At 42.7% G+C, this 26,659-nt stretch overlaps 1 protein-coding gene across 1 annotated transcript in view; it reads right to left on the reverse strand.

Annotated features, from left to right (window-relative positions):
* The window catches only part of GATB (glutamyl-tRNA amidotransferase subunit B), a 75,678-nt gene that overhangs the window by 42,053 nt on the left and 6,966 nt on the right, over window positions 1-26,659 (reverse strand). Inside the window, exons 3-5 of the mRNA XM_008060165.1 lie at window positions 3,842-3,955; window positions 1,298-1,496; window positions 474-596 (exon numbers count right to left, since the gene is read on the reverse strand). Of these exons, the coding sequence (XP_008058356.1) occupies window positions 474-596; window positions 1,298-1,496; window positions 3,842-3,955 (436 nt within the window). The remainder of the gene's footprint in view (window positions 1-473; window positions 597-1,297; window positions 1,497-3,841; window positions 3,956-26,659) is intronic.

Here is a 26,659-nt window from a genome sequence, read left to right on the forward strand (position 1 = left end):
ACTGACCTTCAGATCTCATCTCAGGTTAAAGTTTTGTATAATCATAATCTTGGCTTATAGTCAATACAATTTGGCTTCAGCTGTAAATAGTTGAAAATTCTACAAAAGAAAGAAAAGGATAAGAGGCAACTAGCAACTAAGTGCTATCTATACGGAACTCACAGGCTAAGAATTATTCTTGATATGCAAACTTCTTCCTGAGAAGGATTACACTGTTCAAAACCCATTATTTCATTAAGGGCTCAGTGTTTCTGCACTCTTGTTATTTGTGTGTTTATATTTGGTTTGGGGGTTCAGAAAAGAAACTAAGGAAAATTCTAAGAAAAAAAAACAAAACAACCAGAGGTGTACAAGGTTGGGGGGTGTGGGAAGTGATCATGGTAAGTGATGGCAGAAAACAAAACTCAAGTCGGAAGAGACCTGGGAAGCAGAAAGGGAGAAGGTCAAGAAGGACCTTGTTTCTGTGGCTCTACCTGCCATATTTGCCTGGCTGGTCCCCAGGGCTTGAAGTATCAGTTGCAGCTCCCTGACAGCTGTTGCTGCCTCTTCTCCACAGGACATGTCTGGCTCCAGGACCACCTCCAGAAGGCCAACACCTACCAAAGAGAGGCAGAGTCAGCCTGATTGGAGCTCTCCAATTTCACCAGCAGAAAAAGAGGCTCAAGTCTCAGGAAAATCCTGCATTGCTGAAGGACTCTCAAAATGGTTCTAGCTTCTCAATCATTTCTCTCTTTTCTCCTACCTTTTTTTTTTTAATTTAAGAGGTGCAGTCTCGCTGCTGAGTCACCAGGCTGGTGGAAGCTACCCCTGAGTAAGCTGGGACTACAGATGCACACTCAGTTATTTAAAAAAATTTTTGTAGTGACAGGTCTCACTATGTTGCCCAGGCTGGTCTCAAACTCCTGAGCTCAACTGGTCCTCCTACCTCAGGCTCCTAAGTAGCTGGTACTGTGGGCGTGTACCACTGTACCAAGCCCCCACTTTTTGACTTTTAACTTCAATTCACTTCTTTTAATATAATGTCTGCTTAAGATATGCTGTTGGGTCCCTGACTAGGTAGATAAGTCATCTGATTTTATGGGTGAATTATTAGCAAGCCTAATAGCAATCATGGCTCGAACCACGCTCACTAATCAACTGTGCCAATCCCAATGCTGATATTCTGGCCTCCCTCTGTCAGACTCCTGTGCCTGCTTTCTCAGTTGACTTGGGAAAACACCAGAAGGGAAGAAAGGTGCCTAAGACCCAAGAACAGGGGTGGCTGGAAGGAGAAGCAATGAAAACACTTGGCGCCTACCCGCCCTGTTCAGATCAATGAGCGTCTGAGACCGCAGGTCATCGTGGAGGCTCTTGCCACTGTCTTGCTCCAGCTGGATTTGCTTGATCCTCACTGTCCTGGTGACCATCTGACTCCGTCTCTTCCCGACACAGACGCCGTATGTCAAGCTCCCATTCACGGCAATAGGGAGCCTCTGCTGAGTGATCTGGTAGCCCGCCTGCACACAAATATGGGTGACATGGTGACTAGGCCACAAGTAAAAGTGGGGGTCCAGTTTACTACTCCTTGTAATGGCACACGACTGTAGGCTTTACTTAAAAACAGAAAGCAATACAAAGAGGAAAAGGAAAAGGAGAGGAGAAGTTAGCTTACGCACTGCAGCTGTGACTCAGCTGGCTTTTCCTGCTCCTGCCCTCACTCCCTTGGCCTCCCCAAGTCCCACCCCAATAGCCACACAATATACACCACAAATCCGTCCCGTGGTCCTCACCAAAGTGCTGTTTTGGGGAATAAAAATAATCTCATTGTCAGTGGCGCCTAAGAAAATAATGTATCGTTCCCATTTTGCTCATTAGCCTTAACTCTGCATCTCATTGCTGGGTCCTGACAACCCCTGTCTAGGAGGAAACGCCGGTCAAGCATTCTCCATCTACTCTCCACACAGCCAACCGCAGGTACTTGTGTGCTTAAGCTTGTTTTGTTTCTGCTCTTTAAGTGAACCAATCACGTCAGCTGCCCTCCCTGACTCAACTTCCCTGGCTCCTTTAGCTAGAAAATGCTGTGACCCTCACACTTAGCTAATGGAAAGTACACAAGACTAAAATGTGGATGGATCTTGTGAGGACTCCGTCACCTCCTTCTACATAAAAAGGAAGAATTACTTTGAAATGCACACGTGCACCCACATAAACCAAAGAGATGGCAAGCCAGTGAGGAGAACTGGAGAACAATAGGGAACATCAGCTAAGGCATCCACAGACGTTGTTCTCAGTGTGCTACACTCAGTTAATCCCACACCCACCCTATGACAGAGGCACAAGGCACAGAGGGGTTGGGGCCTTGCCTAAAGCCACACACAGAGTTAGTGAGTATTGATGTCAGCATCTGAACTCAGATGCTCTGACTCCTGAGTCTGTGCTCCTGGTCACCAGGTCCACCAGAGGTTTTACAACTTTAACTGCATCTGAAATACCAGTGGGCTTGTCCAAGCACAGACTGTCGGGCTCTACCTCAAGGGTTTCTGGTTCAGTAGGCCTAAGGTGAGGGGGCTGAGAATTTATATTTCTATCAAGTTCCCAAGAGACACTAATGCTTGTGCCCTGGGGACCACACTTTGAGAACCCTGTAGGAGGCTCACTGGTTTTCTATACTGAGATATCAAGTCTCAATTGGTAAAACTAAATTCTGGGCAGAGTTGCTGGATAAAATGTGGGACACACCCAGTAAAATTTGAATTTCAGATAAACAATGACTACTTTAGTATATTCCCATGCAATATTTGGCAATACTAACTCTGGATTATCTGAACTATCTGGGCCAGAAAGACCAGAAAGCCACAGATAAACAAGACATCTTGTTTTAGTCCCCTATTGCTAAGTCTCCCACCTTAACCAAACTGTCACTCTTAAAAGACGAAGAAATGCAGTTTAATTCTTTCCACCCTACCAAGCAGTAGACATGCTGGGAAGCTGACAGCCAGAGGGGAAAAGTAGTAGCCATGGGAGAACTCAGGTCCTACTTGGTATTTTTTATTTAATTCTACCCCTGCCCTTACCCACTAAAAACAGTTCACCCCAATCTTCAATCCAAGGACAGGAGGTGAAGCAACATGATCACAGTTGTTTTTCTAAATCTAAAGGACAGCCATGTCATTAGAGGCTCAGATCAAATGAGACATTATTTTGGGAGACCCATTCAGCATTTCCATTTTGTTCCAGTTCAACAGTATGAAAAGTCGGCTCTCATTCACATGGCATGGTTTAAAGAAAAAAGTGATAATTTTCAGGAAAAAGCAAGTCAATATTGAGTTTACCACTCAGCCAATTACAGTGGTGAGTCCAGGTGTCTGGTTCATGTTTCTGCTTACTATTGTCCACTTACTTGTTCCTTGTGAGATGACAGAAATGTCTCCAAAGGAGATGGCCCTATTATTGGGAACTTGAACTTAAAAGCGAGAAGCTCTCACGATACCTACAGAGCTGCAGTATGCATTTACTATTGCATCAGCCGCGGAGTCAGCTTTTGTACTAACAGGCAATTAGCACCAAATACCATGGCTGGGCTGAGCCTGCGAACACTGGCTTCTACTCCCCGTGCAATTATGCGCGAGCCACCAGAAGCATGAGGCTGAGCAAGGAGTCAGCAATCAGGACAATCGCATCCAATCTCATAAACATCGGGGGGCACCTGCCTTCTGTGGGGCGGTTAGGACTTCCCGCTGAGATGGACAGAGCAGGGCCTGAAAACATGAGAGCACAGCCCCTCTCCCTGCTCCAAACCCCCCGCGGCAGGGATGGCCCAGCCTCAGAGCTTCCAGAGGGGCGGATCACAAAGCACACTTACAGGGAGGTCTGCATAGAAGTAGTGCTTCCTGTCAAACAAGGACTTCTTGTTGATGCGGCAGTTCAGAGCCAGGCCTGTCATCACCGCGGCTTCCACACACCTCCTGTTGAGAACCTGTGGGAACATGACACACAGGCCCCTCAGAACCATGGGCTTAACAAACGCTTCTCCCACACCCTGGCATCCTCACTGAATATTCAGCCTGGTCCTTCAACGGGCTAGTTCTCTGGGTGGGCAGCTCTCGTTCACAAGCTGGCTCTGTTTGTTAGGGAAATGATACAAAGAAGAAAATGCATGTGGCAATGGGTCTCACTGGGCACTCGATGAACTGCCACATCGGGGATCCTTTCTCCCAATGCCTGGTATCAAAGTTAACAGGAAGAGTTCCAGAAAAGCTTAAGGAGAGTGGTTGCTGCATGGAAGGAACCTAATCTCACTCCCTCTGCAAACAGACAAGTCCTGATGAGGGGATGCTTCACTTGGACAGAAAAGAAATGCACTTCAGAAAACAACCGAGGCTACGGCCATTTCCTCAAGGGCTGAGGGTCGTGGCACAGGTGCCTCCTGGCTTTCAGTCCCCACTTGGCCACTCCCTAAAAGCAGAGCTATAACCGAGTATCTGCCCCACACACCAACCTACCCTGTGCTCTGCTGGTCACTATAGAGGCAAGTTCCTTCTGGATCCCACCTTGCCCCACTTTCAGGGATGAATGACCAAGAAACGGCTAGCAAATTTCCCAGCCACAAAGGATGTGAAGAGCTTTTAAGAACTCAAGGGGTTTGGAACTAGACAACTAGAGATAACGTGGTACAGGAGGAAGCTTAGGTTCTCAAGTCAGGTGCAGATCCCTTTCTGCTGTGCGTGACGGGGTCTCAGCTTCCTCATGTCTGAAATAGGGATTTCATATTTATCTTGCAGAGTGGACAAAGTAATCGCTAGAACACCTCTATAGTAGAGACTCAATAAATAGTTCATTGCTCTATTTTAGGAACATTTTGGAGGATGCCATGTTTACTGGTGAAATATATATGTATATACATTTTGTGAGTTGGAGTCTTACTCTGTCGCCCAGGCTAGAGTGCAGTGGCATGCTCACAGCCACTGTAGCCTTGACCTGCTGGGCTCAGGTGATCCTTCTGCCTTAGCCTTCCAAGTAGCTGGAACTAAAGGCAGCTAATTACCCAGCTAATTTTTCTTGGTTTATTATAGCAATGAGGTCTCGCCAAGTTGCCCAGGCTGGTCTTGAACCCATGGGCTCAGGCAGTCTTCTCATCTCCACCTCCCAAAGTGCTGGGATTATAGGTATGAGCCACTGCACCTGGCCTAAATATATTTCTATATTATATTGAATACTTATGATATTTTAGTATATTTAGAATATTTTAGTATATTTAGTACACTATTACTTATACAGGTAAGGCTTTCTAGTTAAGCACTTTCATATCCATCATTTTATTTCAGCCTCAAAGCAACTCTGTAAAGAAGGAATTCAGGTTATTCCAATAATTCTAGAGACTTGCCCAAACTCACAGGTTCGGCAAGTGGTGAAGTTAGCTGTAAAGCCCACATGTGGCCTTGCCAGAGGGCAGCAAATGAAATTTCTGTGGTTGAAGGACTGGCTCTCTGGGCCGGGATGATGACTAAACACAGATTTTAAAAACAAATGTGTATGACAAAAGGTCAGGAGCATCTCGGTTTACTGCAGTACACAACTCCCAAAAGGAAACCCAAACAAATCTCCCTCCTAGCGACAGCATCACACTCCTCCTTTTTTCAGAACTCAGGCTACAAGATGGAGCCATCTCACAATTTCTATTCGGAGTTCTGCATTCAGGGCCCAATCGTGGTCAGCTCTGCAGCAATAAAGCTTTTCAGGAAACGCATGTGGGGAACAGAATGCTCTCATTACTGATGTTTCACTTGCTAATGGTTGGCATTTGACTGGATGGTTGTTACTGCAACACAAGTACAGCTGGTGGAGAATCCTGCTCCATCCCAGCCTGCGGATTTGGGTCAAGGCACATAGAACGTGAGGCTGGGGTCCCAGCCCCGAGCCCTTCCTGGGGCTGGTGGCAGCCTGGGCTCGGCTGTGAACGGCCTGGCTCCTGTTCCGCACTGGGCCTGCCCCATTACTCCCTCTGCTTCTCTAACCACTGCTTTTGCACTCAATTTGGTCCAATCTGCCCCTTTGGGGACACCCTGCTTCCTCCCTCCAGGCGTGGTGAGAACTTGGGGTATTTTGCTTATTTCTGAGCATGTGTGATAACCTCCCTGTTAGGGTCTGGACAGACCGCGTGAGGGTGGAGAGGCGCAGGGAGGCACGCAGCACTGCCGGGGCAGGCAACCCGGAGGTGCGCACTGGAAACCCAGAGATCCAAGTAAATTGCAAAGAATTGCGACACACAAAAAGATTAAGAAAGAAAAGTTTATTTAAAAGTAAACTAAAGAGAGAAAGACAAGGAAGAAAGAAGATTCACCTCTCCAAGGTGGGGGGGGGGGAACCAGAGCCAGGAAGCATGGTGACAGTCATGGCTCCAAGAGCACATGGTCACACCAGACTCTAGCAAGGCAAGGGCCCCTGGTTGCTTGTGGTTGAGTCCTTTTAACCATTCCCCTTGGTGGGGGAAGATCATTAGGGTGATTGGGTGGTGGTCTGCTTCCATGTTATCACAAAGGGGCAGGCAAGCGCAAGTACTGGTGATGTCAGGTGATGGACAGCAGGCAGATGGGTGGGTTAGTCACATGATTGCTGCCATGGTGGGGCTTATCTGTGCCATGTAGTTCACAGAGGGCTGATTAGGTTAACTCGTGGGGGGGGGGGGCGGTGATTCCTGCAAGAGACTTGTTAGACATTTGCAATTCACAAATTCCTTGACCAAAGTTTGGGTTGTCCTGATCTTGTATCTGAAGGAGATTTGCCTAGAGGGGATGGGATAGGCTGCTGTTTGTCCTGCAGTAGAATGTTTGAATACTTTCTAATTGTTATACTGAAGCACAAAGACTAAAGAATAAGCTAAGTTTCTTCTAGGTTTCTATAGGTAGCTTTCTCTCCCTGTTCCCAGCACTGTGAGGGGGTGAAGAGTTGTGGGTGATCACAGACTCACCGTGCCCATGTGCCCACAAGTGCAAAGGCACTTGATAAAACACCACTTGCCAGAGAATACAAAGGCAGTAAAACACACAAACATTACAGCGATTCTGAATATACTTTAATCTTTTTTTGATGATTTAGAAGGCATGAAGTACTTCAGGGTCAGAATTACAAGCATCAATCATCACATGCTACAGTTGCACAGAGGAGCTAGTAAACAGAGAGTGCCAGTTAGAAGAATGCCAAGAAAAAATAATTTACTGGGATCTTAGTCAAGCTGCTTGTGACAGATGGAGGCCCAGGTCAGCATGTTCTGAGGATAGGCTGCAGAATTGGAAAATTCAGCTTGGGCTGTCTTCATTCCAAAACACTTAAGTGTCATCATGTACTATACTTTGGGGACAGAGATAAAGAGGACTCTGTCCCTGCCCTCGAGGAATCTGTAAAGGTGAGACAAACCTGCCAGCATCTCCAAATTCCTTTTCAAGTTCGTCTTCTGTACTAGGGTGATCCTGCTAAAAATGTAAATCTTGTAGCATTCTAAAGTGCCCCAATGGCCGGCATGATAATGGCCAAGCTCTTATGTGTTCTAGCTGTGTCCATTTCATCTCCCACCCGTGTGGATCTTCTGACTCTCCCTACTCTTCTTCCCTTCAAAAGCTCAGTGAGATGTTAGCACTTCCATGAAGGTTTTCTTATTGACCCTCCTGTGCTCTCCTTCTGACTTTCCACATACTTCCATTGAGGCTTGTATCATAGCAGACTGAACTGGCTCACATAGATTTCCATACAATTGTAAGTTTCATGAAGATGGAAGTTGTCTGTTCATCTTTGTGTGCCTGTAGCCTCATACAGTACCTGAAAAATCATGGTGCTCAGTGAAGGTGTGCAGAGCTCAAAGGAGGAGGGAGATGATAGGTAGCAGGGGAAGATTTCAGAGAAGTGGTGATGCCTGAGTCTTCTCTAAGGTGTTACCTGCCTCATGCTGGCCTTCAAACCTGTTTCTGGAACTGCACTGAACGGACAAATGATCATTTGATGTGATCAAAGAGGTAACTTGAAAACTCAAAAGACTAGTCTTGAGGAAGGCATGCTTCAGAATGCTCTGTGTAATTAACTTAAGTGACTACAAAGGACCTCAGGGTTAGCCCTGACAGCTCTCGTGTGGAAGAAAAGCAGCATTCTTTGGTCCTCACAGTACACCTTTCTCAGTTGAGCCTCGGGGGCTTAGCTTTGGCTTCTGGAATGGTCAGTGGAGTGTATTTATTATGCACTGCACTGTGTCAGGAGGTGTGCTGCTCACCACTCACATCTGTCATTGTCTCTGGGCAATCTTGAGGTAGACACAATATGATCCTCATCCTACAGATAATGATGGGAAGCACAGAGATTAAGTCATTTGGCCAAGGTGACACATCCAAGTGGCAGAGCCAGGAAGTCAGAGCCCAGAACCCAGGCTCTCAACCACTACACCCTATCTTAAATCTTCAAAAAATAAAGTGTGTTAATTTTAGCTAACAGCAGGCCATGACTTCAGAGCAGTGCCTCATTCCAAATCCTACTGCAGATAATTTAAGGCAGATACTGTTTCTCATGTTTCTCTTCTCGTCAGTTTCTGCCTCTATGGGTTTGTTTCCAGATGCTGAGCTCCCACAGGACAAGCATTGTGTTCATTCAACTTTGTGGAACACTCAATACACAGACTCTGGCATGTACAGGGTTTGGCAATAGGCTGTTCTATTGTTAGACTTCTGAAACCCTTAGACACAAGTACCTATAAAATGATGTATCAAATAAGAGGTTAATTCTTTTATTTAAACAGAAGATAAGAAAGTGATGATAAGCAGAGGTAGAAGATGAGATAAATACACAGTGGATGGCCAACAAATTTCATAGTAGACAAAGACTAGGCAGATCATGGCTAGAAAAAGGATCTTAGGGGTGGCAGGTGGGGGAGTGGTGAATGGTTTTTGTTTTGTTTTGTTTTGTTTTGTTTGAGTTGGAGTCTCACTCGGTCACCTAGACTGGAGTGCAGTGGCCGCTCCCGGCCACCGCAGCCTCGCCTGCTGGGTTCCAGCAATCCTTCCGCCTCAGCCTTCCGAGTAGCCGGAATTACAGGCATGTGCTACTACGCCCAGCTGATTTTTTGATTTATTGTACAGATGAGGTGTCGCTGCCCAGGCGGGTCTCCAACCTGCGAGCTCAGGCAATCCACTCACCTCAGCCTCCCAAAGGCACGGAATTACGAACTGAGCCACCGAGCCCGGCTGAATGGTTTTTTAAAAAATCACTTGTATGGCTTATTTGTAAAACAAGAATAGTGCCATAATCATAAGAGGGCCCCCCAAAAACAATTTATTTAGAAAAAATTTTTGTGTACTTATTCCTCCATGCTTAAACTTCAGTCAGCTTCAGAGTACTCTCCATTTGATGCAATACACTTACTGAGATGCTTTTTCCACTGTTTCCAAAGGTTTTGGAACTTGTCAGTTTTGATGCCTTTTAGTGCTTTTGCCATTTTTTGTTTCACCTCTTCCACATCAGCAAAATCTTTCCCTCTGAGGACTTTTTCCATCCAGGGAGACAACAACAACAACAAAAAGTCACTTGGGGTGAGGTCGGGTGAAGAGGGAGAGTAGGGAACAGGGGTCATGCCATTTTTGGTCAAAAACTGCTGAACACTCAGCATGGTGTGGGCAGGTGCATTGTCACAGTGGAAGAACCAGTCACCTGTTTGCCACAAAAAATTTCCCTGAAGACGAACTCAGCCTCTCACAACAACACTAGTTGGTATGCCAGTGGATTCCTAGAACACTGACCTAGCAAAGGAAGACTAGCACAAAGGGCCTGCCCTCCAAAATATAATTCTGGGTTTTTTGGGGTCCCCCCCATAACTTGTTTGAAACCTAAAATACATCCAGCTCAAGAAGTAGCATAAACAACCCAGAGATATGCAAGAGACCTCTAATGAGACACTGTGCCCCCAACTTGAGAAATAGTCTTCTAGTTTTAAGATTTATTTAGCCCTACCAAACAAGCATTTCCTGATCTCTGAGCATAACAGACCATCATTTAACGACAACTCCCAACACATTAAAAAATCACTAAGTCCCACACATTCCACTTCTGTAATATGTCTTGATTTTGTCCCTCCTTCCAGACCCGCTGGCTTCCTTCCAGCCTCCATTCAGACACCACTCCCGCCAACCAGGACTGCTGCAACGAACCGGCTGGGCAAAGGCTTCTCTGCCTCCATCTCCAGTCCCCGGCCTCTACTCCACAACCCTCTGGAGTGACCTTTCCAAAGGATAAATCTGTCCATGTAATTCCTCTGCTTAAAACCTTCCCTGCTCCCCCATCATTGACAGGATACAGTCCATGTGCCCGGCAGAGTCTTCATCATCCTTAGAGATCCAACCATGACCACCTTTCTAGCTTCCCCTTCCTCCACTTCCCCTAACCAACACTCTCCTGCAGTCAAGCACAAGACATGCTTTTGTACCAACTGCTGCTGCTTCTTCTGGGGATACCCGTTTTCCTCATCTGCATGAGCGAGTTCTTGGCATCTGGCAAGACTCTCGGATGTCGCCACTTTGGGGAAATCTTTCCCACCACTACCCCAGTCCAGGCGTTCCTTCCTCTCAACTCCCTGGCACTGGGGGAAAGCACTGTTTCCCAACCAGACTGAGCTCCCTGAGTGCAACGAAGTCGTTTTGTCTTATTTTTCTTGGCTCTGTCACCCAAATATAATACCAAGCTGATTAAACATTAACTGAGATAATGAATAATTTAACATTTCCTTTATCAACATCCAAAAGGCTATAAGCTATGAAATAAAAGCAAAACTGTCCTGTAAAATGTATCTGTCAGGAAAAGGAAACCAGCCTTAGTATGTAAAACAGAATAAATTTAACGCAGGGACTTCATTGCACAGACGAGAGAAGGGCTGAGGCATCAGAGGGCACAGTGGGCAACTCAGGAGACTCTCAACAGCAGGAAGCTGCCCCATTCCAAGGCTGGAGCGATGCGGGAGTAGAGTAACTAAAGTCAGGGTATGGGGCCATCAGAGGATGCTGGAAACATGGTGGCCGCATCTCCTAGAAGCTGGAGCCATGGATAAGACCCAGCCATTGCCAGGGCTGTTGCCAGAGGCAGAGGGAAGGAGAAATACCCTGTTGTTCCTTTCCTCCTCATCACAACCTCCCTGCCATCCAAAGTGGAGCAGAGAAAGGTGAGGCGCGGAGCTAGAACACACAGGCCACGACTGGCACAGCAAATCTTTATTCATTTCTGTCATTTTTTCATTTGATAAATAAATAGCTGATCAATAAGACAGTGCCACTCTTTAGGTTTTTCAATCAGCCTAAAACTGAAAATTTTGTGGGCTTCTTTTTCACATTGCTGGGAGCTGAGAATTATGAAATGCTACTAAGTTATAAAGAACATTTGAGATAACTCAACCTGGGTTGAACTCAACTCTAAATCTACATTAAATACCAGGAAAGGATTTGCTAAGCAAATTAACAGAATCAAGATTACATAACCTACTTAAGTCCACAAAATATTCTCTAGGATTTTAGTGCTTTTATATGAAATTCTATTAATTACAAATAAATCTATTCACGAAAGCCAATCTCTAAGACATACACTGAGAATTACCTTGTGATGCACTTCAAAGGAACAAAATTGAATGTCTTTCAGGAAAACCCGTAATTCACACAATTTCTTTCCCCTTCCCATCTTGCCCTCAAGTGGTGAGCCCACCATGCTATCACACCCAACGTTAGTCCAATAAAACTGAAGTGACGTGGCTACAAAATTGAGGTGACATGGCATGATGTGTGTCTTCTCTGAAAATCCAGCTGGCAGTTCCTCTGCAGCATTAAAACAAAGACTAGAAGGTGATGTTTTCCAGAAAGTCCACATGGCAATTACTCTGTGAAATGGATGCAATATATGACAGCTCTGATAATTAGGATATAGCATGGTAAATGCCTTGATTTATGGAAGGAGAGCAATTAAGATTTATTAAGTAAAAAGAAGGCAGTAAAACGGGCCCTTATCTTACTGCTAACCATAAATTTGGCTCAAAGCATAAACACCCTCTGATTCATATTCAAAGCCCAAGTTACCACACAGACACATTTTCATGATGATAGAGAAAACTGTTTCCTGTTTCCTCACCCCCCTCACCCCTTCTCTCCATTGGGCCCTTCCATCATTAGACAAAACAAATATAAAACCTCTTGTGCTAATCATTAAGGTTGCTGAAACTGGTCAGTTAGTTAAGATAGTTTTTTAAAAAAGTGGATTACCATCCAAGGGTTTTATACAGATATTAAATATTTATATGGGTAAACCCACATAAATATTTATGTTCTTATGCTTAAACATGGGAACTGCCCAGAGAAAAGGAGAAAGTGAATGCTACATTCCTCTTTTGTTTAAATCCCTCTTTCATAAAGGGAGAATAACCAGATATCCATCACACAGGAAGAAATTCCAAAGAGAAGCATGGTTTGGCAGGTTCTGCTGTCCTCAGCTTTGACACTCCTTCAGTCCTTGTGTACAAATTCAACTCCCCAGGAGTGGTCAGGAGCAAAAGGAGGGCTACTTCCTAGGTCCAAAGTGTCACAAGTTCCATTTCTCTCATCTGGGATCCCCTCCTCCTCCTGTCTCTGCCTACCTAGCAAGCTCAGGTGGTCCACGGTCACCATGAGATAGGTAGTGTACACCAGGCTGGCTTTTGGCACAGAGGCAAACTTTCTGGCTTCCCCATGGACCACTGGAATACCAAGATCTGAGATTTACCTCTGGGACTGTAGGGAAAGGAAAGAGCCTTTAGCCTGTGTCAGCCCTAGGCCTGTCTCTAATCTAGATAACCAGCACTTTCCCACAGCATAGCTTGATTGGCTTGGATTTCACAATGGCCTAACTTCTATAGCGTCCATTTGAGAAGCCTCATCCTTGGCCAGCTAGCCATGGTAGAGAGGGAGTCAGAAAGTGGGCAGCGACAAGACTAGGTGTGCAGGTCAGCTGGTCTCTAGTCCTCTTTCCTACAACACTCCCAACAGTTACTCATCTGGCACTACTCTCTGCCAATTAACCTGAACTCCAAGAAGACTTTTATTAACAGATGAACTATGGCAAAATTAAGTCAGAAATAATAGAATCTGAATCTTGCTCCTTTTGTATATCAGCTGTGTGGTCTTGAACAAATAACTGAAACTCTTTAGGCCTCAGTTTCCCTATCTGTTATTTTGCATGATTGTTCTGTGCATTAAATAAACTAACTCGTGAATTAAATAACTTCGCATGTGGTAGAAGTTTAGTAATACTAGTTTCAGAATGACAGTGTTATTAAATACAATGTACCCATCTCAATAGAATCTTCCATATGCAAACTTTTCTAGAAGGCAAGGGAATCTAATGAGAGAAGGTCTAAAAAACTTCTCAGATCCATTAGCCTGGATTTATAATCCAAAGCAGGGCACAACAGATGCTGAAATTATGTACTATGTCAACATAATATTTCTCCCTTAAATGATAACCAACACCTTTTATGAAAATTACTGTGTTATCTCCAGTGGAACAGAGACTATATTTCTTAATGTCTCAGGAAACTTATATTAGTTGATTTCTCTGATAGTGAAACAAAAGTTTCCTGGATAACATTGTATACTTGCCTGTGGCTGGAGAAGGCTCCCATTTGTGAAAGAAACTAGCTGGTACCAAGCTGAAGTTATATACCAGTTAAAATGAGGCAATTTTTACCCCCATTTGTTGCCTGCCAAACATCTGTAACTCCCTGTCTTCTAAGATAGTAGCTACTTTTGAAATTCAGTGAGAATCAATGGAGAAGAGATGTATAAAAGCACCAAGTGAACATGGAAATCAAGCAAAAATACAAAATCAACCAATCAGAAACACAGTTCCTTCTGAACAAAACGTCAGGATACGACCAGGATTCCCCAACTTCAACTCTGACTATTTGTCTTTCTCTTGTTTATGACATTTTTTTAAAAAGCATATTAATGTTAAAAAAAAAAAGCTAAAGCATAAAACTTTTACTCGTTTTAGATTTGCCCCATACTGAAACTGCCAAGTCTTTTCTTCCCATCCTAAAATATACTCATGAGACTCTACACCTAGAGAGATTTGATGGAACGACAAGCTATTCTATATCACTGAAACCTCAAGAGTAATTGGTGATGGTGATGAGAAATGTTAATTTCACGACTGAAAAGCTCTAATGATCAGAAGGAGATCTGCTTTCTTTTTTATTTAAGATTAGTATTAAATTGAAAGATTTGACTATTGCCAAGAAACAAAATAACTGGCTTGAACTAACCAAACTTGAAGAAAGGCAGCTAGGTATTAACAATCAGCATGTATACAAGACTGGGTGGAACAAGGCCTGTGAATATCAAAAACAAATTCCTAGAGACACATGCCATTCTGTCAAAAGTGCACCGGCTAATAAGTTCTGCAGTTCTATGAATGTCCTGAGAAATGAGTCTTTGGAAGAGTCTATCAGGACACAGATTTCTAGGTACAAAAAGCTACCCTTAATTTTATACATCCAACAGAAATATAGCATCTTGTTAGAGGCATCTTTAAGTCACAAAATTATGGAGGCTAAAAGGAAAAAAAAAAGAAAAACCCCCTATATCCTTAATTATGTTTGCTTCTAGAGTAGCTAATAAGAGAAAATAACTGGCTTGGACATTTCAAAAATGTCAATGTCATGGAAAAAAGGAAGGAAGAGAGAGAAGGAAAGGAAATAGAGAAGCAAAAAGAAAAGGAATAATAAGACTAAAGAGACATTACAACTAAATGCAATGGGTGATCATCAATTGGATCCTGGATTGGGGGAAAAACAAAGGATAACACCAAGACAACTGCGCAAACAGGAATATGAACTGTGTCTCAGGTAATAGTATTGTTATCAATGTTAACTTTCCTGAGTGTGACCATTATACTGTGATCATATAGGAGAATGCTTTTGTTCTTAGGAGATAGATACTAAGATACTTAGAGATGAAGTGCTATCAAGCCTGCATCTTACTTTCAAAGTAAGGGAGGTGTCGGATATTCACCACGCTACTCTTTCAACATTTCTATACATTTTAATTTTTTAAAAAAATGTTGGGGAGGGGGAAGGGTTAGATAGTCTCCTGCCTGGGTTAGATGATACAAGCCTTTCACACAAAACTCAAGGAGCATAATAACTATGAAGAGAAGGGAGAGAGACACTAAAGAAAGGAGTAGCTATTTGGACTCATGATAACTCGTGAACCACATGTGTACCTGTGGCTTACATTACCTTTGCTGAACATCAGCTGTCAAAAGAAAATACTCGATATATTAAGTCTATACTTTCTGCAGCAATTTGTATGAATTTAGAGTCTATAACACTCAGTGATCTATCACAGAAACAAAGAACAGAGTACCATATGTTCTTACTCATAAGTGGACCCTGAACATTTACCATAATACTATAAGAAAGGGATTGGCAGCAGTGGGATACTGCCAGGATAGGGGTGGAGATACAACATCAATAAGGGTACCTAATCTCAAACCAGGCAACATGGGGACCAAAGGGAGGCCCAAACTTTACCTGTACAATGTCTACTTGTATACCTAATCCTGAATTGTACCCCACATCTTTAAAATGAAATATTAAAAAAATTTTTCCTATGCCATCAATTCAATAGTTACGGGATATACTAAGACCCTGTGTATGCAATGAAGTATGGAGCCACCAAAATCTGCTAACAGGTAGTTCTGCAATATCTATATAGAAGTGCATAAATCCCGCCTGGGTGTGGTGACTCATGCCTGTAATTCCAGCACTTTGGAATGCCAAGGCAGGAGGATTGCTTGAGCCCAGGAATTCAAGAACAGCCTGGGCAACACAGTGAGACCTCACCTCTACAAAAAATAAAAAAATTAGCCAGGCATGGTGGCACATGCCTGTAGTCTCAGCTACTCAGGAGGCTGAGGCAGGAAGAACACTTGAGCCCAGGAGGTTGAGGCTGTGGTAACTGTGGTCGTGCCACCGCACTTCAGCCTTGGTGACAGAGTAAGATGCTGACTCAAAAACAAAAACAATTTAAAAAGTATACAAATCCCATAAATAGAAGCCCATGTATAGATATGACCATAAATTTGTCTCAAAGCATGGACTCCATAAATTTGTCTAAGAGCATGAACTCTACTGGCCATTATGAAATGGAAGTATCTGTGTTTACCTTTTAATGATGCAAAGTTAAAAACATGAGTGTTATAATAATACCAAATAAAATTTATGTGCCACTCAAGAGTTTATGAAGTGCTTTCATATACATTAACTTTTCTGTATAGATGTAAAAATGGAAGACAGTAAGAAATAAGGTAAATAAGATAGCTAGCTGGCTGTGATAAGTCAACCAAGGTAATGAGTGACTACAGGCATCTTAAATGTTTACAACCAGCTATAAAGGAAAAATTTCCTGCTATGTTTTGTCGGAAATGAACAATTAGCAAACACCGCAGAAGGAAACATAGACTGGTGCTTTATGCTAAGAATGGGAAGCAGGCAATTTTCACTTCTATTTTTAGCTGGGCTCTTGACCTCCTTGTGTCCTTGGATAAGTCAATAAGGCCATCAGTTTCCTCTTCTATCAGCTGGGGTTGGAGCCTGTAGCCTTGCTCACTGGGGTGGCCTATGAGTTGGCAAATGTCACTGGAAATTCAAAATTCTATTGACAGTCACGGATTATTGCCTGTCTGCATCTTCTAACGGTTGCAGAGCATGACAGAGGCCCTTGATTGATTGTACTTCTTGCTCTTATACTAGTTAAATTCATGCATCAAAATTTGGAACAGAATATTTTAAGGCTCCTGGGAACACTGATGTATTTTGATTCCCACTTATGCTCCCTGCCCCAACTCCAGTCCTTACAGTGATGCACCCAGAGGTGGAAGGCTAGGAAACTAAAGGGCTCACTAGCAAGGACTCTCTGCCACAAGGAACAGAATGCTTTTCAGAGAAGCCCAGCCTGACTACATAACTATGCCAGAATCACCAAGCCTACGCTTGTCATCTCTGGGATGCCAACAGCAAAATGACTTCCTAACTTTGCCAAGATTTTTTGAAGAGCTAAGGAAAACAATTCTCCAAGATGCTGCAGTGTAGAAGATAGCCAACTCTCCAGTCACCCCTTCAATACTAAATGTGAAGCTGAAAATATATAAAAATGGCCAAGTAAGGACGGCCCGTGCAACGGCCTCATACGACAAGTGCACATAGTGGTGCTATGGACAAAGAATTCCACAGGACCCTCCCAAAAAAGTGTCTCCCATCTGCTCCCAAACATGACAGCCTCATGCTGTCAAATGCAGATTTAGAATAACGCCCATTCCCCTGCCTCCATGCTTCCATGTGGAAGGACTTTGTCCCCTACTCCATATTCTTTTGTCCCCAAAAGAGGAGTAACTTTTCTGACATATGACTTTGGGAAGAGGAACCAAGTATGTGTGGGTTGGTCCTTTCTGGTTGCGAATTTCTATTAGACGCTTCTAGTATAAATCATAGAACAAAGCCTGTCTGAGTTCTTTCTGGTTAGCATGCTCACAAATATAGAGTAGTCTGGTCTCCTCTGGCCACATGCAGAAGCAGGTTCTTCTCTGACAAGTGTAGTTTTGAAGTCCTGAGTTCAACTTGAGCAGAAAGTACTAAAAGCCAGTTGGCTACATACCAAGTTGCAGTTTTCAATCAAGCTATTATCAGTAATAAAGCTGATATGTTCATTTCCATCTGTCTGATTTTTATACTGATTTCTAAATAGGTTCCAACTCAAGAGGGGAAGGGAGCATTATTTTTGTTACCCCTAAAACTGCACAATATCATCCTGGAGACTGTTTTCTAGTATAGTCATGTACCATTTAGTGACAGAGATACATTCTGAGAAAAGCATCATTAGGTGATTTTTGCCATTGTGCAAATGTCACAGAGTGTCCTTAAATAAACCTGGATGGTGCAACCTACTATGTGCCTAGCTTGTATGGTATATTTCTATTGCTCCTGGGCTACAAACTTGCACAGCATGTTACTGCACTGAATACTGTAGGCAACTGTGCACAATGGTAAGTATTTGTGTATCTAACAGTAGAAAAGGTAATGTGTTCTGGTGTGATGATATGACGTCACTTGACCATAGGAATTTTTCAGCTCCATTATAATCTTTTTTTTTTTTTTTTTTTTTTTTGAGTTGGAATCTCACTCTGTCACCTAGACTGGAGTGCAGTGGCTGCTCCCGGCCACCACAGCCTCGACCTGTTGGGCTCCGGTGATCCTTCCACCTCAGCCTTCCAAGTAGCCGGAATTACAGGCATGCACTACCACGCCCAGCTGATTTTTTTTATTTATTGTAGAGATGAGGTGTCGCTGCCCAGGAGGGTCTCGAACCCGCAGGCTCAGGCAATCCACTCACCTCAGCCTCCCAAAGGCATGGGATTACAGGCTGAGCCACCGAGCCCGGTGTCCATTATAATCTTACGGGACTACCGTCATATATATGGCCCGTTACCACAACATTGTTATGCAGTGCATGACTGTACTCATAACACCCATTTAGAAATTCCCAGAGCATCATTGATGATGCCATAAGGCAAAAGAAACCCAAGAGGGCAGCTGCTGTGGCCAGGCATGCATCTCTGTGAGGAAAAAGCTTTTGCAGGTCTGCTGGAATTTTTTAAGTTCTGGAACAGTCCATGGAAGAAAAATGAATGGTACCAAGCTGCATGATTTCAGGCTGCATTTTTATTATCGGCTTCTGGTATAAATCACTAGAACAAAGCCTTGTGTGAGCTACCCAAAAGTTAGAGACAAAAATAGTGTCAGGAAACACGGTTACTTTTTTTTTTAACTACTACATATTTATATTACAAAAAAAACTCCTAAGCATTCTTTTGTACTCCCAGGCATCATCAGTAATGTATCTGTATTTTATTTTCTACAATTCCTACCTCCCTTTCCTGTACAGTAGTACCCCCCTTATCCACAGGGGATATGTTCCAAGACCCCCAGTGGATGAAACCTTATGTGGTATCAAACCCCATATATACTGCTTTTTCCTATACAGATATACTGCTTTTTCCTATACCTTTGATAAAGCTTAATTTATAAATCAGGCAAAGTAAGAGATTAACAACAGTAACTAGCAACAAAGTAGAAAAATTATAACAACATACTGTAGTAAAAGTCATGTGAATGTGGTCTTTCAAAATATCTTATTGTACTGTACTGCAGATAACTGAAACTATGGGTAAGGGGGTACCACTGTATTACAGACCTTTTGGTGCAGTAGTGAACAAAAAATTCATTTTGAACAGTTAAGAATTCTAAGTACAGTACCATGTCCTCTAATAAGGGCTCACTGATGTGCTCAATATCTCATCCAAGTGCTCATTTTTCAGGGGACAACCAATGAATAAAGGGATATGGAAATGGGCGAAAAGTCCTTCCTCAACACAATACTGAAGGTTTCTTGCTCAGGAAGGAATCTCTGGGGATATGAGCCTGCTGCCTGGAGACATTCTGTTAGCAGGAAAGAAGCACAGAACTCTGGAGAAATACCACTGAGTCAGAGAGTGCCCTGCAGACCCAGAAGATACACCAGGGAGAAAGCCAGACAGGGCGCCTCGGGTTTCCCAGGCTGGGGTGGAGAAGAAGGCACACTCTCAGTTCCTGCACTGATCCTCCCACTAGGGTTGGTTGCTCTGCTCAAGTCTATCATCCTGCTTTTGTTGTTCCTTGAGAAAAATGAGACGGCATCATCATTTTTACACAAAGGTTACAGGAATGGTGTATTAAGGATGAGACTTTTTTTTTTTTTGGAAAATGATCATCTTTAAAGGCAACAGGTAAGAAAGTGCAATCTTGCACATCTAGGGGGAATTTGGAAAGTGCTCAATCACTTGATCCATGTCTGGGACAAGAGGACAGATACGAGGAGCTGGGTTATGCACCAATCTCAGCCTCAGCTGGTGTGAAGAACTGTAATCAACACAAACTAGCATAGAAAGACTGTAGTGAGAAGCGAGGGACATCTTGGGGGCAGAGGAAAAAGGAGCCAGAGAGGGCTTTAAAGATGCCTGTCCTGCTCCACTCTGAGTCTCTGCATCATTCACATTCATAGCCTTGGCCATAGCCCCAGCTACACAGTCATACCTTCTGTTCCCTTGTGTAAAGTCTCAACTTTAGTAAAGTCTCAGCTTAGACTTCAAGTTTGGGAGCTAGGTGGGGAGTCTGCCTTAAGAACTGATGGTCTGCTCTCAGACAGGCTTTGGGTACTAACTCTGTGGTCCAGGAATTCCCAAGATAAGAAATATACATGAAAAATGGCCCTAGCTTAGACCTGGAGTGTCAGGTAAAAGCCAGTGCAAAAGCTCTTTGGATGGACTCACTCTCAATGAGAGTCCCACTAATAAAGCCCTGTCAAACATGACTTCATAATCCAAAATTATAAAATACACAAAAAAAATCGTCTACCCCTAGCCAGAATCAGCAGACACACAAAAAGCAGAACAAGGGCATCCATGAACTTCAGGTAATAGAATTACTGAATACAGACTACAAAATAAGCAGATTTAAACTGATTAAAGAAACAAAGAACTGAATACATGAAAAAGGAGCAAGATACTTTCTAAAAGAGAGATTTTTAAAATAGAATTTCTATAGATGAAAGAATTTCTGTAAGTTGATACTCTCAGTTAAACAGAAAATCTGGTGATTATGTTAAAGAGCAGATACAATAGAGAATCAGAGAACTGGAAGAGAATATGGAGAAAATTATCCAAAATGAGAGAAAGATCCTAAAAGAATTTTCTATTGTGAGCACTTTTTGCACAGTATATGTACAACTGAGAGCTGCCCATAGTCAGGGCTGCTTTCTGAATGGTGGGTCTGGAGAAATCCAGTGCATGGGCACCTGAATTGCAGCTAATCAACTTAGCTCTCCTTTACACATTTCTTCTTGATTCAGCACTCTTTCTCTCTCCCTAGGTTTGGATGTCACACCTAGAAGACATCATAATACATGGTGCATGTAGTCAGCATCAACTGCTGTGCAATGTCTCTTTGTGTGTATAAGCATGCAGGAATACACCTAGAAACATGCTGCATTATACATCTGCTAATGGGACCAATGTTTTGAAATATATGCTCACACATATCCATGCCTGAAAAATAAGAGCCACCTATCTAAATCAAAGCACTCCATTTTGTAAGACAGGCCTCTGACTTTCTGAGCTGGGGCAGATCAGAAATAATAATTGAAAAGGGGAAAATGAGTAAGAAAGGGTTCCTAGAGTCAAATACACTGCCAGTAGCTTAAAAAAGAAGATGAGGGTTAGATGACTATAAAGGCAAGGAAGACTATAATATGGAACCTGAAAACAATGAATATCTTAGCCATTTACTGTAGGATCAGACAGCTTTGCACACCTCAATAGCCCTTGAAAGCACTATCCTACTATAACACTAATCAATACCTGATGTTGCTGATAACCCCGAGTAATCAAGAAAATGTTACCTTATGTTCAATACAGCCTATTTTAAAGCCAGAAAAAAGATTCCCATAAAGAGGTTAAAAAATATTGAAGATACCTGGAAAAGTCTTTCCTATGGATATGTATATATATATGTATGTATATGGATTCCTATGGACATGTATATGTATGTAAGAGTATGCAAGTAAATAGAGACATATTTATTAAGGGTGTTATATACACATTCTATGCAAGGTACCATCAAGTGGCCCAAGAAAGGTCCATGAGCTGCTTTTGAAAATCTTATAATCAAACACAAACTTCCCTATAAACAACATACATAAGAGGATGGTCAGTCAACTCTATGAAACAAATATATATTGACAGATAATAGAAGCATTATTATTAAAATAGTTAGGTATCAACCGCATGTAAAACTGGCAGAGAGGTGGGGGAAGTGAAAATGGTGGTGGAGAGACAGGCTTTCAAGAATCCAGTGAAAGCTAGAAAAAGACCCACGGCAGGGAAGGCGTCAACTGCTTCCCACATGCAGGCAGGTGAGATCATGCTGCCTGCTGACCACGAAAGCCTGTCATGGTCAGGAATCAGCTGAGTTCATGAGCTAGCAATGTTATAAGGCAGGTTTGTACATCAGAGGAGTGTGGGAGCTGAAAAGGAACCTTACACATTTGTGGGTATGAGCTTCCTGACATACCTTTTTTAGGGGGCAAAGGTCACAGGGCAAAATACCTCACCCCTCCAACATCCAACCCTGTAAAGGGATGGAGGAAAAGTGGCTTGGAGAGTTACTGGCAAGAATCAAATTTGAGAACACAATGTAATTATAAATCCTACAGATTACATTAAAGCAAATCACTGAAATGGAAAAAAATTTAATAGAAAATTGTCACATTTTGTCTTCTTAGTCAAGTAACTAAACATCATCTAAGTGTGAAAGGACAGAGAGATAAACACAGATCTGATTATAAATGTATGCATTTAAATACTTTTCCCTAATGATGTTTTCTTCAATTTCTGTTTCATTCTACATTCTGAGTGAAAAACAACTTTTATAATTGTGTTCAGAATTAAGGGTCAGGAAAGCATTTCAGCCCAATGTTTTCTAGATTAGTCAAGTATTTCTAAACCTATTAGGTCCTTCCACACAAAAGTTATTTCCAATATCTGCTATGTTCAGAGAGCTAGAAAAATGCAGACTGACCTAGCTTTAAATAAATGTCATAAGAAATTTTAAAAATAAATTAATCCCAAAGTACTTTAGAAAAGCATTCACATCATTATTTCTTTAGGGAGGCAAGACCCTTCTGGAGCAATCTACAAACACGTGTTCAAGAATGAATCTCTAGCATAAAGCACAGTATCTGCATTGTTTGTTAGTTCCCAGAGGGCAGGTGTCACATCATATTTATTCCCCTTCTTCTTGCTAATAATAGTAAACACTCTTGTGAATAAAAGACAGTTTTGTAAAATGAGATAAACAGCATTCCCGTTTCCATTCCATAGCTGCCAGGGCCAATTCTAAAGACCTTTGATACAGAAAGCCCCAAATACTTTTTGAGACAGGCTGATTCTGAGAGAAAAGAGAAGAATGTTCTTGCATTCATGTGTGAAAAACAGCTTCCAGAGTCTTTTCCCCAGTTCTGGAAACAAGAGGCATTCACAGTTGCTAGGAAGTTCTGTGTTATATACAGAACTTCCAGACAAGCAAAACAAGCAAAACAAGCAGACAAGCAAAACGAGCAAAACAACTTACAGACAAGCAAAACAAGCAGAGCCACTCATTTGTTATTACTCTGATTGTAGCAGCCTGATTATCAGAAGAAAGTTATCTACTGTGCCACATTGAACATTCCTACCAGCCAGCAATGGTAGAGGCACAGTGTCCTCTCTGCTTTCTCCTATAGGGACTGCCACCAGGAGGGGGCAAGCCAATCACAAAGAATGAGAGAGAGAGAGAGAGAGAGAGAGAGAGAGAGAGAGAGAGAGAGAGAGAGAGAGAGCGAGAGAGAGAGAGAGAAGAGAGAGAGAGAGAGAGAATGCAGGTTTACACATGCATAGATTTCAAACAAACGTGATGCTCTCCTGGAATCTCATCATTACTAAAAACTTTATTTGGCCAATGCTGAAATCAAGACTCGTAAATCCCATGACATTGTATCAAACAAATATATTTTCTTTCCTATTTTTCTTCTCATTTCACATTTGTATACAAAGACTTATAAGTAGGAAACTTGGAATGACATTGATAAATAGGAAATAACTTTAAGGAAACAACCTAGGATCCTGTCTGTAGCTCTGTAGATGAATAACTACTTAATAAATTAAGGAGGATCCTCTATCACAGGAAGAGGTTTTATGAGGTCAAAATAATGAGTGAAGTCGAATCCTTGCTAATAAAAACAAAGAGTGTTGTCCTCAGTATAGCCGTAATCCTGCCTATAAGTATAAAATGGGCTGAATGACCTTTTCAGTCTGAAGATTTATGATGGGATTCCATAAAAGTCTCAAACTAAGGTAAAATAAGAAAAGAAAATGCTCATGGTCTTTGAAACCATTCAGAAGGGTCACTAATCAAAACGAGAGGTGGTTGTTACCACTGGTCAAGAGAGCAGACATGGCGTAGTAGCAGACAAGGTGGGGAAGGTGTGGATGGAGCCAGAGGAGCGAAATTAAGTATTGTATTTATACACACACCGTTTATATATATGTATACATTTATAAATACACACATGCTGGCACACATGCCAAGCTCAGAGCAAGAAAGAAAACCCTCTGGGATCACAGCAGTAGAGGGAGTTATGTGGTATGTGGTAACCATGGTTACCCAGGGGTAACCATAAGAGACAGGACAGTAGAGGGGTTGGTCATGTACTCTACAGCCAGACTAGTGGATCTGAATCCTGGCCACTTACCTTGTAATTGTAATAATGATGGCAACCGTCTCATGGGGTTGCTGTGAGGTTAAAACAAGTGAACACATGTAAATCACCCAGAACAGTGATTGCTGCATAGTACACATTCAGTACATCTTAGCAGATTTTACTACCATTATTATTGTTTGCCAGACTAAAGAGACACCAAATGGTGGTGATTTTTTTTTTTTTTTTTTTTTGAGTTCGAGTCTCACTCTGTTGCCCAGGCTGGTGTGCAGAGGCATGCTCATGGCTACCGCAGCCTTGACTTGCTGGGCTCAGGCAATCTTTCTGTCTCAGCCTTCCAAGTAGCTGAAACTACAAGTGTGCACCACCATGCCTGGCTGATTTTTTTTCATTTATTGTAGAGAAGAGTTCTTGCCAAGTTCCCAGGCTGGTCTCGAATTCCTGGGCTCAGGCAATCCTCTCTTCTCTACCTCAAAGTACTGGAATTACAGGAGTGAGACACCACACCCAGCCAAATGGTAGTGATTTAAAGTCAAACTCATGTGAGCCCACGTGAGGAGGAAACTGAAATGGCTCCCTGCATAAAGCTGTGAGCCAAAAATCCCTGCTCTGGTCAGAAATTTTTCTGCCACCACCAACTGGAGGGGTTGCCATGGAAGAGGTCAGCCAGCTTGGCTCAGGGGTGACAAAGGGTCTTGAGGAATCAGAGCCCCTAATGTTGTACCTGGCAGGGGTGTGGAGCTTGACGCTGGCACTGTGTTAGCTGTGGCCACTGGGGGCTGAAAGATTATCCTAGAAACTGGTTCACGCAATAAAGCCCAGTGGGCCCTGGCAGAAGCCACCAGGAATTCACCCCACAGAGATACCTCCACAGTCCAGGGTACTGCCCTTAGGTTCAAAAGAACACTGGGCACTGAGCAGAACAAATAAAAACAAACCCACACCTGCACACCTCCTGGCTAAAGCTACCAGAGACAGAAAACAGACGACCTTCAAGGGAAGGGGACTTTTTATCAGCAATAGCAGATGCCTAAGGACAATAGAATAACTTCTTCAACATGCTGGGGGGAAGTCAACATCAACTTAGAATTTCATACTAGCATTCCAGAGTGAGGGAGAAACAGAAACAGCTGGAGGCATGTACGAGCTCAGAGAGTTCATCATCCACTGACTCAGAATGCAAGAGACCCGAACACAGGAAGGAAACAACACCAGAAAGGAGGATGACAGATAAGGAACAGGGTTTTCTAGGAAAGGAAAAAAATCAGACAGAAACCTCCTCAACCTTTTATGAACAAGCCTCAAAGCGTTCCTGTGACTGGAAATGAGGGGCGCATCCTCCCCTCGGGCTCCAGGAGAGAGTGCTCATTTACCATGTGCTCCAAGGACATCTCCTGCGTTATCAGGAACTGTTTTCTATGAATAATTCCCTCCCCTTTATGTCCCCTTCATGTATTCCTTTATGTCTAACTTTAATTTTTTTAAACAAAATATGACAGGCATGTATTTTTAAATAACTGATAATAAAAAGCAGCGGTCTCCACCCAATCCCCTCCTAGGTCTGTCTAGTCCTGTCCCTGGCAGCAACTACCTTCAGATCTTTGAGCTGTCTTATCTGGTATTTATCTTCCTATTTTTAAATAATATGCTATGCCAGGGGACCTCTGGAAAATCCATCACCTGCTGGCCAAGGCTCTTGGCCATTTGCCATGTGACAATCCTTTCTTAATCTGGAAAAAAGATTTGATAAACTGTCACAATGACACAGTGTACTTGTTTTTAGAATATGAAGCCACAAGACTTGGTGAATTCCAACCCTAAGAAATAACTGATATAAACTGCAAAGTGAGAGAATAATAAGACATTTTGCAAGAGTTTTAGGTCTTATTCTGTCATATGAACTTACCAAATTTGCTACTTTTATATATTTCTATTCAAAAACAAGACATGCCCAATCTCTAAGTCCCCTCCTGACATGATAAAATTAAAGTCCATAGTCAGGTAGAATAAAGGATGGTAGGTCATGGCATCCCTAGGGAAGCAGAGACACCCACCGTATGCATGACCTTGAGTATTAATGAATCTAGAATGTGGATGAGTCTATTCCTCCTATAATCAGGGCAAGGGTAAGAGCTGCAAGGATGGAGGAAAGGTTCATTATTTGGACTTTGAGACTGAAAAAGAAAAAAAATCACTGAGAAATCAGTATAAGTAACATTTGGTTATCACTTAATGTTATGTTGTATACAAAGTAAAAAGAAATCTTGTTTAAAAAATCCTTTTAATTAATA

This window comes from Carlito syrichta, unplaced genomic scaffold (genome assembly GCF_000164805.1).
Source record: "Carlito syrichta isolate Samal-C Ts95f unplaced genomic scaffold, Tarsius_syrichta-2.0.1 Scaffold304553, whole genome shotgun sequence".
Lineage (NCBI taxonomy): Eukaryota > Metazoa > Chordata > Mammalia > Primates > Tarsiidae > Carlito > Carlito syrichta.